Raw genomic sequence first — 12756 nt, forward strand, 5'->3', positions numbered from 1 at the left:
GTGTTTTTATCAGCTGCTGAAAGTGCTCGGGCTTCCGGCACGCAGCGTGGTCTCAAAGCCTGCTCCTGAATTGTTTGACTTGTCAAACTCATCGTACTTCCCAGACCTTTTCCAGCTTAACCGATCATAAAGTATGCTTTTTATTAACACCTAGGCAGTAAAATTTGAGAGAATATCCTATTTAGTAGGGGAATCAAGTTTTGCTGCCAGGTTTTTACGTATGTATCTTCTTCTTGAACAAGCCTAGCAATCTGCTTGTGTGAGCATCGTGAGGTTTTGTGTAAAAAAGTGGGTTTTTTTTGTCTTGTTTTGATGAAAGCAGTTCAAGATCTGAGCTGTGAGGAATAGGCGAAATGAAGCAGCAGAAGCACTGACAATCCCCAAAGCTTTAATGCGTCCGTGTAGTCTAGAGACTCTGTGTATTTAGAAGCAGTCTAGATTTAATCCTGGAGAAAAAGCAGTTATTCATAGGCTTGTGTCTTGATCGTGTTTCTCAGAGTGATGGATGGTATGGAACAGGGGTACGAGGGAGACATTAAAAATTGCTTTGCTTTTGCTAGAATTGCATCAGGTATTGATTGTCCCYGAGTTCAGTACTGGTTTAAGAAAAATACTGGGGAGGGTGATAGATGAAAGAATGATGTTTGCAAAATGTCTTAGCTTTGTGCAGACCCTTTTCACCTTTGTGAATTATTCAGTTTTTCAAGTCTGCTATATTGTTGCATTTAATATGTTTTAGACGATACTGACTGTTAATATGGTAAAGGAAAAGACCTGGGTGGACTGCTAAATTGTCTACCAGGAAAGAGCAGAAAATAATCTGTTGGCACAGACTGAGCGGTTGTATGATGTTTTTACTTGTTTGTTGTGAACACACATGGAGCATTTTGGCATCTGCTAAAAGGGGGTTTTGATAGACCAGGACGGAGAAGCTTTCTGGAGCCAGTGCCTCTGTTCTAGTGCAGTGCCTTGACCCTGGCTGGAGCCTTCAGATGCACTGCTACATAAAATACTAATTTATGGGCTCTCAGGGGGGGGTGAGAGTGAATTAAGAGTGATTGCATCGAATTTCTAAATGAAAAAGAGCCCTATAGCATCTAGAAGAAAGTAGATTAGTGTTATAGGTCTATTAACTCTTTTAGGCTTGAATATTGAACAGTTGGTGGACTGAAATTTTGGGAGAAAGTTCTGTTCTTGATGATAAGGTGTGTGTGTGTGTGTGTGTGAGGGTGCAACTTTCTTTAAAGAAACTTTTAAAATATTTGTGAAAGAATGGGATGTTTTGCCTGAGTGCTTGCTAGTAACCTTGCTAGACCTTTGGCAATAAACAAGACTACAGRGAGAAACATGCTGTTTACACCTTCACATTGAATGTACCTGTGGATACCAGGTCATGTCTCTGCTTTTCTGTGTTTGTCTTTCCTTCCTGAAACATCTCCAGGTAATTATGGTCCATTCAAAGCAGCAGAGAGGTTCTAGATGACTTTTTCAGGCCGATGCCTTTCAGTGAAGTCTTTTTATCCTTTTTGGATGGCCTCAATTAATGTTTCCCGAGCTACTTTATTTAGTAAGCTTTTTCTGTAATARTTCTTTGATGATCTCTTATTCTGCTTATGCTTTAGTGGTAACAGTTCAGCTGTGATAATTAGGTTGAAGTCTTTGCAAGTTGTTTGATTCATCATATATTTTAAATATCTGAGTCTGTGCATCTGTAACACACCTACTGACGTCGTTTGAACTCAGCTCCGTCGGTGCCTCAGTAAGATGCAGCTGGAKGGCCTCTAGAGCACGGAGGAGGCTTTCGTTTGTATTTCTGCTTTGGGTTAATTAGGACTTCAGCTAATTTTTAACTAGCAAMATTTGAAAAAAGGTCAGTCTGGAAGATCCTTAAGAAGATTTGAATCAAGGAAGAGTATCACTTCTGTGACYGCTGTGATGCGGACTCTTCTGCGCAGCCACCGTGCAGCTCCGAATTCGCTCGTGGAATTTGCTGTGTCTTGGCTGAGTGGGAGGAGATCGTGACAGTAAGTCCATTAAGAGTTTCTTGAGTGACCTACTTCCCGTGCTGGAAATATATGGCTAAGCCTTCCCTTCCCCCGCTTGTTTTATGGTCATGGCGGAGTCGGGATTGGCATGTCCTGAACTGACATTCCAGCAGGCTGTTTTTCTGAAGGACCAGCTTGTTTTTGGAAATTTCCACAAGTTCACTGCATTTTTGTGTCCTGTGTTCAACTGTCTCCCTGTGGAGCTGAGCCTGGCGGTGTTTCCGGAGCTGTGTCCAAGCATGCATTTCTGTAGCTAGTGTGGAAATGTCACATCACATTATTACCCTAAGTGGGAATTAGTTTCTCTAAGCAGATGGCAAAAAGGTGGTTTGGTTAATTTGTGCCTACTTGAAATAAGTAACTAAATATGTGTTAAGCCACTGATTTGTGAGGCCAGAGCATATTAGTGGTATATAAGTGGTGATGTTAGATTGCAAACCTAGAAACACTGAGGACCCAAACAGGTATCTAAAACTGAAACAAAAATGGACTAGAAGCTGAAATGCTCTATAGCTGTTAGAGCCTGAAGCAATCAATGTTTACAGATTGTGTGAAATTGGAAAGCACCAAAAGGAAAGTGATGGCCATTTGCTCCCTGGATAATTTGCCYCATAAAAAATTATTAGCTAGTAAATTCAGCATTTCTCCTGCAAAATCTCTGTTGGGCAAAATCTCTTGCACACTTGGCTTGTGGAGTAATGTACATCTAACAGTCACAGAAGTGCTGCAAGATGCATGCTGGTCTCTGTTTGCCCGCTTGGGCATGAGCACATGCTGTAGCCAGCCTGGCCCTGTTCTGCTTGCGTGGGGAAAATGCCTGCAGAGCGGTCAGACCCGGTCTGTTGGCTGTGGTCTTTGCCGAAGATGAAACTTCTTTCAGCGCGTGGAAGAAGGATGAAAGTACTTGATATTTAAATACCACTAGTTCTTGCAAAATTTGCAACAGAATGGTATTTTTCTGTCGCTCACATGCTCTTGTGCGCTCTCTTTTGTTTTCTGTGTATATCTCTATATACGTGTGTGTGTATATATATATGTACGTGTGCATGTATTTTGTCAGTTGCAGGAGGTAGGTTTAAGCTCTGTCACTATTTACTYATTTAGGGTAAGCGCTAATGCTCTTTGTATGGTGAAGGGTGGAGCAACTGCACTTGCTGCAGCTACAAATTGTCTTTCTATTGTTCCTGCTCTGGCAGAAAGTCTCTGAAAAACGCCAAGCCGTTCAAATCCGAGTGGAACTAGCATAATGGTCGAGTGAAGGCTGGAAAATATTGCCATGCCCTCTCTGGGATTATCTTTCAGTTGGAGTTCTGTAAACAGTTTTTCTCTGGCAAGGGCAATGTCTAGGGGAACAAAAGAAAGCTAAGCTAATAAGAATTGCAAAAGGGAAAGATACTCCCCCCCCAGCTCTGTGCATTAACAAGCCTATCAAAGCTGAGAATCKGTAACCCAGATCAGATGTTTTTTACTGCAGCCATTAGCAGCTGATTATGGGGAATTCTGGAGTGAGCTGAATTGCTTTGTCCTGACTGGGCTTACCTAGATTATAATCGGACTACAGACGGTGTCTGAATGAGGAGCTTAATATCACTCCAAATGTTGATGTCGAGGGGAAAAAAAATCCGTCTGTCTTCTCTTTGGCCAAGTGCTCCTTAAATCAGACAAGGGAAGTGCTATGACTTCCTGGTACTGCAAGGAAATATTCTTGATACAGTGTTTAAGTTGCATTATAAGGTTTCTGCTGGTTCTAATTAATTACATGGACTGTGTTGGGTTTGAGTTGTAATTACATTGACTGATATGCAATGATTAGCTTTAATGCATGTTTCCATGTGTAGAGGAGATTTAATTGCTTGCTGTTTTTTGACAAAGATGTCACTATTCTTCTGCAATTGCTTCTCCTTTTTTCTGCAGGTAACTAGAACTAGAAACAAGTGAAATATGAAGATGCACCGCTAACAATTTCTTTGTAAAATGAATATGGTATTAGCATTCTCTTTGGCAGCTTGGCTAATTGCATTTTGTGTATTTCGCTCACAGGCGAATACTTGTCTCTGCATCCATCTAACAGTGTTAAGCCCTATAAGCACATTTCCTGTAACACAGTGCTAACTTCAGCTAAAACAAAAATGCTTTCAGATCAGACTCATTGGTCTGCAGTTCTGTTATTCGGGTTTTATGTGGAAGCTTATGTTAACATGGGTAGTCTGCTTGCACATCTTGATGGTTGTAGTTAATGAATCTTGTATCAATCCACGTGTTTACCTGGCTTTGAGTTTTGCAAGTGGTAAGTTTACAACAAGCTAGCTCACAAAAGTGGCATATTCAATAAAAAATATTTTTGACAGTAAAAGYGTATTTAATAGAAGTATGGCTTTTGCAAGCTGCCACAAAATGGACTCAGGATGCTCAGAAAGGACCGTCACAAAACTTGACCACTTGCAGGCAGACCAGACGCCTCTGGGAGCCTGGCGCGGGGTGGACGCTGCAGTGCGTCCTGCACAGATGTGTTTTTAAATGGCATGCTGGTGGCCCAGCAGCCCGCTCAGTCCTGTCTGCCTCGAGCTGTACGACCCGGTGGGGAAAAGGCACCTGTGCTGTCTTCTCTGCTGAAATGCCAGGAACCCCTTGCTTTGCTTCATGCCCAGCAGCCAGTGGAGCCAGTAATGCAAAAGAGAGAAGCAGCCGGTAATTTTGGTCTTTAGCGCCCTTGCTTGGTACCTTCYGTGCACCATCTTTTCTGAATGTTATCAGTGATGCTAGGAAAGGAGCCAAAAACACTCTATTTGCATTTGCTYGTTAAACATCTGGAAGAATAGTAAATGCTTGTGTGTTAACTTWAAATGTTTGCTTTTAAAAATTCTTATTTTTATTTAAATTTGTAGTAAAGATGCTAGCACAGAGATGGGATGAATCCTTTTATCTTGTCTGTATGAGCAGTCTTTCACTGCAATGCCTGTTGCTGAATGTGGTCAGCACAAAGAGTATAATCAGCCAAACTATTGTTAGTGTTCAATTGSATAACTGAATCTTTGCATGTTTGCAGATTGTTTTTGGCAATTCCACTGCCAATTGCTCACTTAAAAATGAGCAACAAAACCAAAACTCTGCTTCTAATACAGTTATGCTTGAAGTGCTACTTTTGTCAGTGGTAGACCTATCATGAATAGCACAAACTCCTTTATTTTTATATATATTTAATTTGGCACTAAAATCACAGCAAATGTTAAATACATACTTTAAACTTGTAATATTTCAGAAATGCTTTAAAGTATTTTGTTAATAAACCATCTTAGGGTGGCTTGATGGGTTCCATCTGCAGAGTGATTTAACTGACTTATGTTAATAGCTCTTTTGCCCATGGCGAAGTTATATGGTCAAGATTAATGATTAAGTGTAGTATCATTGTCAGTCTCAACACTTCTTTTTAATATATTTTCAATAGATTAATGATCTTATTGTAGGATAAACATAGCTTGTCTATAAAGCAAGTGTTGTGTGTTTGTGTGTAGATAGATGAATAGTTTTCCACTATTCTCTATTAACATCCCACTTTTAAAAAAAAGCCCAAGGCTAAATATATATGTTTAAAAATACATTTTAACTGTTTAGATTTGATGATAGCCCAATGAAAGTGCTCAAGCTACACAAATGCTGCAACTCTTACTGGGGGTTCACATAGCAGGGGTTCACTGTATATTCCTGTTTTCAAAAGTGAACCTGTTAAATCTTCATCAAGTGAAAATTTCTTTAAGCTTGTTTAATGTAGAAAGCTTCATTCTGAATATACTTAGTGGAACTAAACAATTTTATTTTGTTGATTTTTGGTAAAGATATTTTCCTTGTGATAGAGGTTCTTCCTCCAATGAGACAAAGCAGTTTGAATCTTAAAACACTTAGTTCAGCCTAACGATTTGTGGAACAGTTAGAGAGATGCTTCTGGTCTCCAGAATATCTTGAAATCCCGTGAGTTTTTTTTGTTTGTTTGTTTGTTTTGTGTGTGTGTGTTTTCTAGGATATAACAAGCAGTGCTGGTTATTCACTGTGAATCCGCATGAGTTGACATGACATGCTAGATAAGCAAAGAGTGGATTTAAGGCATGCACRTTTCCTACTGCTAGTTTAAAACTGGGAGCACTGTAATTTTTGTCTGAAATCTGCACAGCAAAAGCAGATATTTATGCTAATGTAGAAATTGGTAAAAATAATGTAGTTTGTATTTAGAAGAGCTCTTTAAGAGTTACTGCTGCAAAATATGCTCATTCTTGCTATAACAATGAAAGGTCTTCTAAGAAACCTAAATCAAAGTATTTCAGATCAAAAAGTAATATTTAATGAGTTGCTTCTCTCCTATTTCCTCCCTCAAGGACTTGCATGTTTCATGATTTAGAAAAAGAAAAGAAGAAAAAAGAAAAAGGAAAAAAAAGAAAAAAGGGAGGGCAACTGTTTGTTGTGTAACCAATTTGTTGAGTAACCTACTTGAACTGAACAGAAAATAGTGAAGAAAGAATTTATGTGTTTTCACTACAGAAGCAAATGGGTAAGAGCTGCTGAGAGAATACGAAGAATATTCTCAGAGTGGCTTTTAGTTTCTTCTGCAGTGCCTAGAACATCGTGTTTTGCCATTGGAAAACTTGTGTTTTTGGAAAAAGGAAGTATCCATTTAGTCATGACCATGGAGGCTGCTGTTGGTCATGCCTGGAAGGAGGAGCATGCTGCTCTGGAGTTCAGCATAYGCCTGTCTGTGGAATTAGGTTGGTATTCAAAATGGTTATGAAAACTGTTCCCTGCAAGTGGAAATTTTGCATATGATGATAATTTGGGAGAGATGCTTTTTATTTTATAATGAAAGATTTCTGAGTTAAACTGCTTAATATGAGCTTTATAAAGCTTTTTCATTAAAGCTTTTTTAATTTGGCTTTGCTTCTCCTCAAAATAGTTAACTTGATTGCATCCTTCCTGTTCATACTTTTTAGTTTGAAAAGAAGTCGTCTTTGCTATTAAGCACGTGGTAGAGATAATACCTACCTTTGCGGGGGAGAAGAAGAATTGGGCTCATTGATTTTTCACAGCAGTTTATTTAAAATAGAAACATCAACTTCTACAAAGTAGAATTTGCATTAGAAAAACAGGTAAACCACAGAACCTCATTTCTTTAGCAACAGAAATGAATGCATGAAATGGTAATGATTTTGGAAAAGAAGGGAGATTTTTCTAGCAGTTCTGACTCACTATCCCAATGCTTTCTGTGTTTGTTGTATGAATACGTATTCATACATAATTTATTGACACAGGAAAGGTTGCTAGTTTATAGTCCATTAGATTCAATCTCTGTGCAGTGATCAAAGAACATGCACCTATTGCAAATCTTTTTTTCCTTTTTACCTTAAGTGATGGGGAAGACAGATGGAATTGTGTGGCCTCTTTTTGCAGAAAAACAACTGAATATGCAAAATGTCTTTATTCTGCTTGTTTCCTGTTAATAGGTTTTTTTTTTTGGTAAGTGGAATTTTATATAAAAGTAGCAGGTAAATCTTTGAGGATCTTATGTGAACATGTCCTGTCTCCTGAGGCTATTGCGTGCATCTCTGTTGATTTGATAGCTCCTGCTGAAGTGTGAATCTCCAAATCGGATTTACCTCTTGTGCCCTAATGGCAGGGGACCGGGAGGGTCCCGGTGGCAACATCTCTGGGCCAGCGGCTGTGGCGGTTGCTGTAAGGTTTGCGGGGAAAGGGAATTGCTCACATGCTTCTGTCAGTGAGCGTTGCACAGACCCGTGGTAAAAATCTGCACTCCAGAAATGAAATCGCGGTGTTCTTGGCTCAGTAGCACAACTCCCACTGGTTTCTTCATGTAGAAGAGAATGCAAGAAGAGAGTAAAAGAAAAATATTGGGGGCAAGGAACTGGTGGAAGGAAGAGTCAGGAAGCAAAAACGCCGAGCTGAAGTTCTGCAYGTTTGCAGTCTGCACTGGTGGAATTGGTCTGTTCCATCAGCCTTGTCTCCACCAAAACCCCACCATGTTTTGATTAACTTGCATGGCGAGTTGCAAGTCAATAACAAGTCTACAATAAATGGGGGTAAAGAGTTAGATTTAAAAGCGAGTGCTGGTTTTTCTGGAGGGTTTGTTCTCTAATGTAGCCGTTCCTCGCACAAGCTACCCGCTTGTCCAGGGAGAGGGCAGAGCACCGCTCAGGGATCGTGCTCCAGGGAAAATCGYTTCCTTAGCTGAAGGAGCAGATCGTTCTCTTCCCTGCTACTCCTCCTCTTAAAACCGGTGGTATTTTAAAAAGCAGAGGAGTTTCAAGACCAGGTAAGCAGCTCTGCGGTGATATGCGTGCCAGATGGTATTCATCTGATAGGTCTGGATGAGCCCAAGCATGATCCACAGGCATTACGTGCTAGTATGCCTGACAGCTTGTTCCCGAGTTCAGTTAATCTGGGCTATTCAGAAGCATTTAGGGAAGAGAGTGAGTTAAGAGAATTTATTGGCAGCAGCTGCTTGTATGCCAAAATAGTTTAAAGCTGCTGTCGCCGCTGCAGCCCTGCCACAGCATCCTGGAGCGCGCCAGCCCTCCCTGGTGCAGAACACTTAGTCTGTTCCAGTTGCACCGAAGTTGTTGTTAAACCGCACGATTGCAGCCGAGCTGCAGCTCAGACAGCTGGATCCAGCGCTCCTGCAAAAAATCCAGCTGGGAGCATTGCTAGAGGGGCTGCGGCGCCGGGGCTGAAGTTAATCCGCTCCAACTCAGAGCCCGTGGAGGAAGTGGAAACCATCGTGCAGCCACAGACTAAAATCTTTCTTCGCGTGCTAGGGCAGAGGTTATTCTGCTGCCAGTTATTTCCCTTGAAATGCGTGGAGTATCTGTTGTTCCTGTCTTTTGTTTAATGGTATTGCCAGGCATGGTTACCGTAGCTGTTTTGCATGAGATTGATGCCAGGCAGAAAAGCAGAAAGATAATTTCACCAAGGGCAATAAGCTGGGGTTGCAGCTTTCTGTTCTGTGGGTTGTTTGGTGTTTAGATGTTGAAGAAAGGAGAGTGTCGTTGCTATTAGAGAAATATTCAGTATCTGGTTGTAAGATTAAAATTGGCTGTATTACAACAGGAAAAAACAGCTAAAATCTGTTTTGGTGCCAGAGATGTTCAGCAATTCCCTGTAGATTAAGGTGGACTGCAGATCCCCATTTGGAGCAGAATATTGCCTCTTTGTAAATTCTCTCCTCTCCTAAGTATAGGAGATTGCAATTGTCTTTGGTCCCTAATTACGGAGGTGGAAGGGATATTCGTTATAAATACAGTAATTTTATCAAACGCTTTTTCTGTCTGGATGGAAATCACRCAATGAATCTGTTGTGCAGCTGAGAAGTTTGGAATGATTTCATCTTTTTTTCTTTCCTAGCCTCTGAGACGTAATCGTGCAGCTGCGTGCCCGGCGCCCGCAGCGGGATCGAAATCCAGTGCGTGGGAGGGCACGTGGCTTCCTGCCCGAGCGCCTGGGAATTCCCTGCGGAGCGCCGGCCCCACGCCGGCACGGCACGGCACAGCACGGCACGGCGCGGCCGGGACGGGCAGCAGCGGGACCTGCCCGCTTCCCGCCGGGGAGCAGGCAGCAGGGGGGAGCGAGGGCGGAGAGGCCGGGTGTAATTCGATGGAGGGTGGCGTGGGCTACGGGACGGCTTCTCCCTGCGCTGCAACCGGAGGCTGCAGCTAGGCTTTCTCGTCCGGCAGCGCGGCTGTGCCGGTGCCCCGCGTGCGCTTACCCTCTGCAGAGGCTGCCCTCTTCCCGCCGGCTTTTCCACTAGTCTGAGAATTCAAATAAATTATTTAGGGCTTTTTTTGGGGGGGTAGTATAAGGTATGAGTTAAACGCAGTTCTAAAATACGAGTGGGAAAGATGTAATCACAAGCACTCGGGCCAAGCACAGCCTGCGCGCGCAGAACGCAGCTTTCCCAGCTTCCGCTTCAAGCCGCTGCACCGGTGGCTCTATGCAGCGCGTCTCGATCTAGGCTCCRGTAACTGTTGCTGAAAGTTATAAAAGCACAGAGAAATAACGTTTGTTCTTATTTCAGCACAATTATTACCTCTTTCCTACTAGTGAAAGCCATGAAAAGGGGCATTTCAGTAGGGGAGGCGTGGACGCGCTTTGTAACGCTGCCTCGCCCGGGGACAAGCCGCTTCCGCTTGCTGACGTCCCGTCAGGCTGGGATGAAATTAAATCGACTGCCCAGGAAATGCGGTAAATATTCTATTTAAAAAAGTTTGCCTAGCCGTAACAACTGGTGTACGACATCAAGGCCTGGAAGCAGCGACCGAGGACGGGCAGGGAGCGCCGGCGCCGAACCGCCCCGGGGCCCTCCGGCACCGAGGCTCCAGCGATCTGCACAGCGCGTTCCCAAGCTGTTCCCTAGCACTTGGTTTAAATCCGCTTTGCAGCGAGATTTTTATCGCTTGCCCTAGCCGTTGCTTTCCGCTTGCAGCGGGTTTGTACGCGCTGGGGTATTTGCAGTTCTCCTCCTCGGTCCCRGCAGTGCCTCTGGCTCTGTGACTCTTGGTCCTGCGCTTCCCTGCCGCCCYGCTCCTGAGCGGCTGCACGCAGCCGCGTCTCTCGAAGCGATACCCCAGGCTGGCCAGGGCCCTGCCTGCGCCTTCGGTAGTGCCGCGCAGAGCAGCGCGATTGCGTCGCGTGGTTTGTAAGCCGTTTTCATGCGGATGCCCTCCCCAGTATGATTTTTTTGGTCGCAGTAGCCTGGTGAAGTTTAATTTGCAATGCAGTATAACCTCTAGCTGCTTCTAAACACCCTCCTGTTTAATAGGACCATTGCCATTTTGCAGCTCCATGGTTGGTTAGACCTGTCTAAATAGAGTAACTGGTGTTTAATGATTTTTTTTTTCTTTTTTTCAGAAAACAGATTGTTGTTGTTGATTGGCCATTCTGTTTTGCACTGTTCTTGTAATGCTTAGCTTGGCAGGTTTACTGGACGGTGGCGAGGACGATCGTTGTTAGTGGAAAACAGGCAGTAGCATCTGCTATTGCGCGTCGCTGCGCTGCGCTGCGGTAGGCGGTCGCCCACTGGCACCTGAGGACCCGGCCGTGGCTCGCGGGGTGCAAGCGCGCTGGCGGCGCGTTCCCGCGGGACCCGTCTCCCGGGGCAGGAGCAAGCGAGCACCGGGCGGCTCAGCGCTCCCCTGCCTGCAGATTTGCTGCGTGTTAGTCTGCGTTGGTGCAACGCAGTGTTGCTGCTCTTGGTTAAATAACGTGTAGAATCTAAATCCATGTGTGGTGGGATGAAGTGACTTATTCAGGTTGTTAGTGCGTGGTGAAAAGGATATGTTGAATCATGGATAAAATACTGCTGCCTGTAAACGTTAGAATAGCTGAGGTAACCTGATTCGTTTAGTGTCAGGATTAATGCTTATAAAGTGCAATATTTATTTTTCTAGCTGAGATAGATATGCAAAAATCACAAAAAAGAGAAATTTGGAACTGCAGTAGAATGTTACTGTCTGATGTTTGCTGCTGCCTGTAAGAATAAAGACTATAATAGTTTGCTGTAATTAACAACACTATTTAAACTTAAATGTTCCTTCCAGACAGAGCTAGAGGAGTACAGGTAGGCACATGGTTTGTGAGCCACATCCTGCTGCTGCTTTTGATCTGTGACCCTGCAGTGCGGCCCTGGTCCCTGGAACAAGCAGCCTGAAGTCTGGAATTCCGGGAGGATTTTTTTGTTTGGTTGGGTTTTTTTTAATCTTGACTAACCAATTAAAAAATTATAGCAAACAAAATACAATCTGAAAGCTAGAAACCCTGTGAATACAGTCAAAGTATCCAGCCTAAAATTGCAGTAGGTGTACGTTCCTGTTTTGCTGGAAGTGAGGGGTGGGAAGGAGTCTTGCAAAGCAGAAGAGCTGGCAGCAATGGACACAAGTATTGCCTCTCTCCCCAGGCACCGGTTCTCTTCTCTGTGCTGGACTATGTCTCTTCCTGAAGAGAGATGCTTTCTCTGAAAACACTGACCTTTCCTTTGACTATTAATTTTTTTTTGGTCTGTTGGATGTTTAACAGTAATCACCTCCCATATAAAATATAATGTTCACTGTCGTAGCTGTACGAAATAATTCCTATTCAAAACAGTTTGCTATCAACTAGCTTTCAGCATGCTTCTATGTAGGCTCTAATTGTATTCTGTTTTTTTTTTTTTTTTTTTTTTTTTTATTGCGGCCCCTTTTTTTTTTTTTTTTTTTTTTTTTTTTTTTTTGATCAGCTCTTCTGAAGAGTTGAAATACAAAGGATTACAAAGATGCATCTTACACCTTATTACATGCATATGTACATTCATGGGTTATATTCTAAAACCTCAGAATTAGTTGCTGTCATGCATTTTATGAAARTTAGACCTGCATTTGTGGTGAATTTTCAATAGCGGTAGGCTTTGTACATCATCTGCATCTCTTCCCTGTCCAGCACTGCTGCCTCCTAGTAATCTCTGGCTTGCTGAATGTAAAAACAGAGACAGAAGGTTTCCAAACACATTTGCCAGGGTTAATGCCAGAGTCTAAACACAAACTCTGCTGGGACAGATTGTTATTTGGAGAGTGAAGTGCCAGACAGCTTGATTTGAAGGATTAAGGGGAAGAAACGCCTCTCTCCCAGATGCAGACAACCCCTGGATGGCAGACCCCGTTACGGAGCATTTGCTGTTGTGCCT

At 43.0% G+C, this 12756-nt stretch overlaps 1 protein-coding gene across 5 annotated transcripts in view; it reads left to right on the top strand.

The window, feature by feature from the left end:
• GLCE (glucuronic acid epimerase) overlaps window positions 1–12756 on the top strand; it is a 54646-nt gene that overhangs the window by 13737 nt on the left and 28153 nt on the right. For 2 of the 5 annotated variants that reach the window (XR_014895409.1, XM_085301498.1), the window contains exon 1: window positions 9755–10283. The exons of the other annotated variants lie outside the window; for them this stretch is intronic. Coding sequence is in view for 1 of the 2 variants with exons in the window: in XM_085301498.1 (XP_085157624.1) it covers window positions 10279–10283 (5 nt within the window). In the remaining variant the exon portion in view is untranslated. Of the gene's footprint in view, window positions 1–9754; window positions 10284–12756 lie in introns of those variants that run through there. 5 annotated transcript variants of the gene reach the window in all.

This window comes from Rhea americana, unplaced genomic scaffold, assembly GCF_003343005.1.
Source record: "Rhea americana isolate MKP2758 unplaced genomic scaffold, rheAme1 scaffold_178, whole genome shotgun sequence".
Lineage (NCBI taxonomy): Eukaryota > Metazoa > Chordata > Aves > Rheiformes > Rheidae > Rhea > Rhea americana.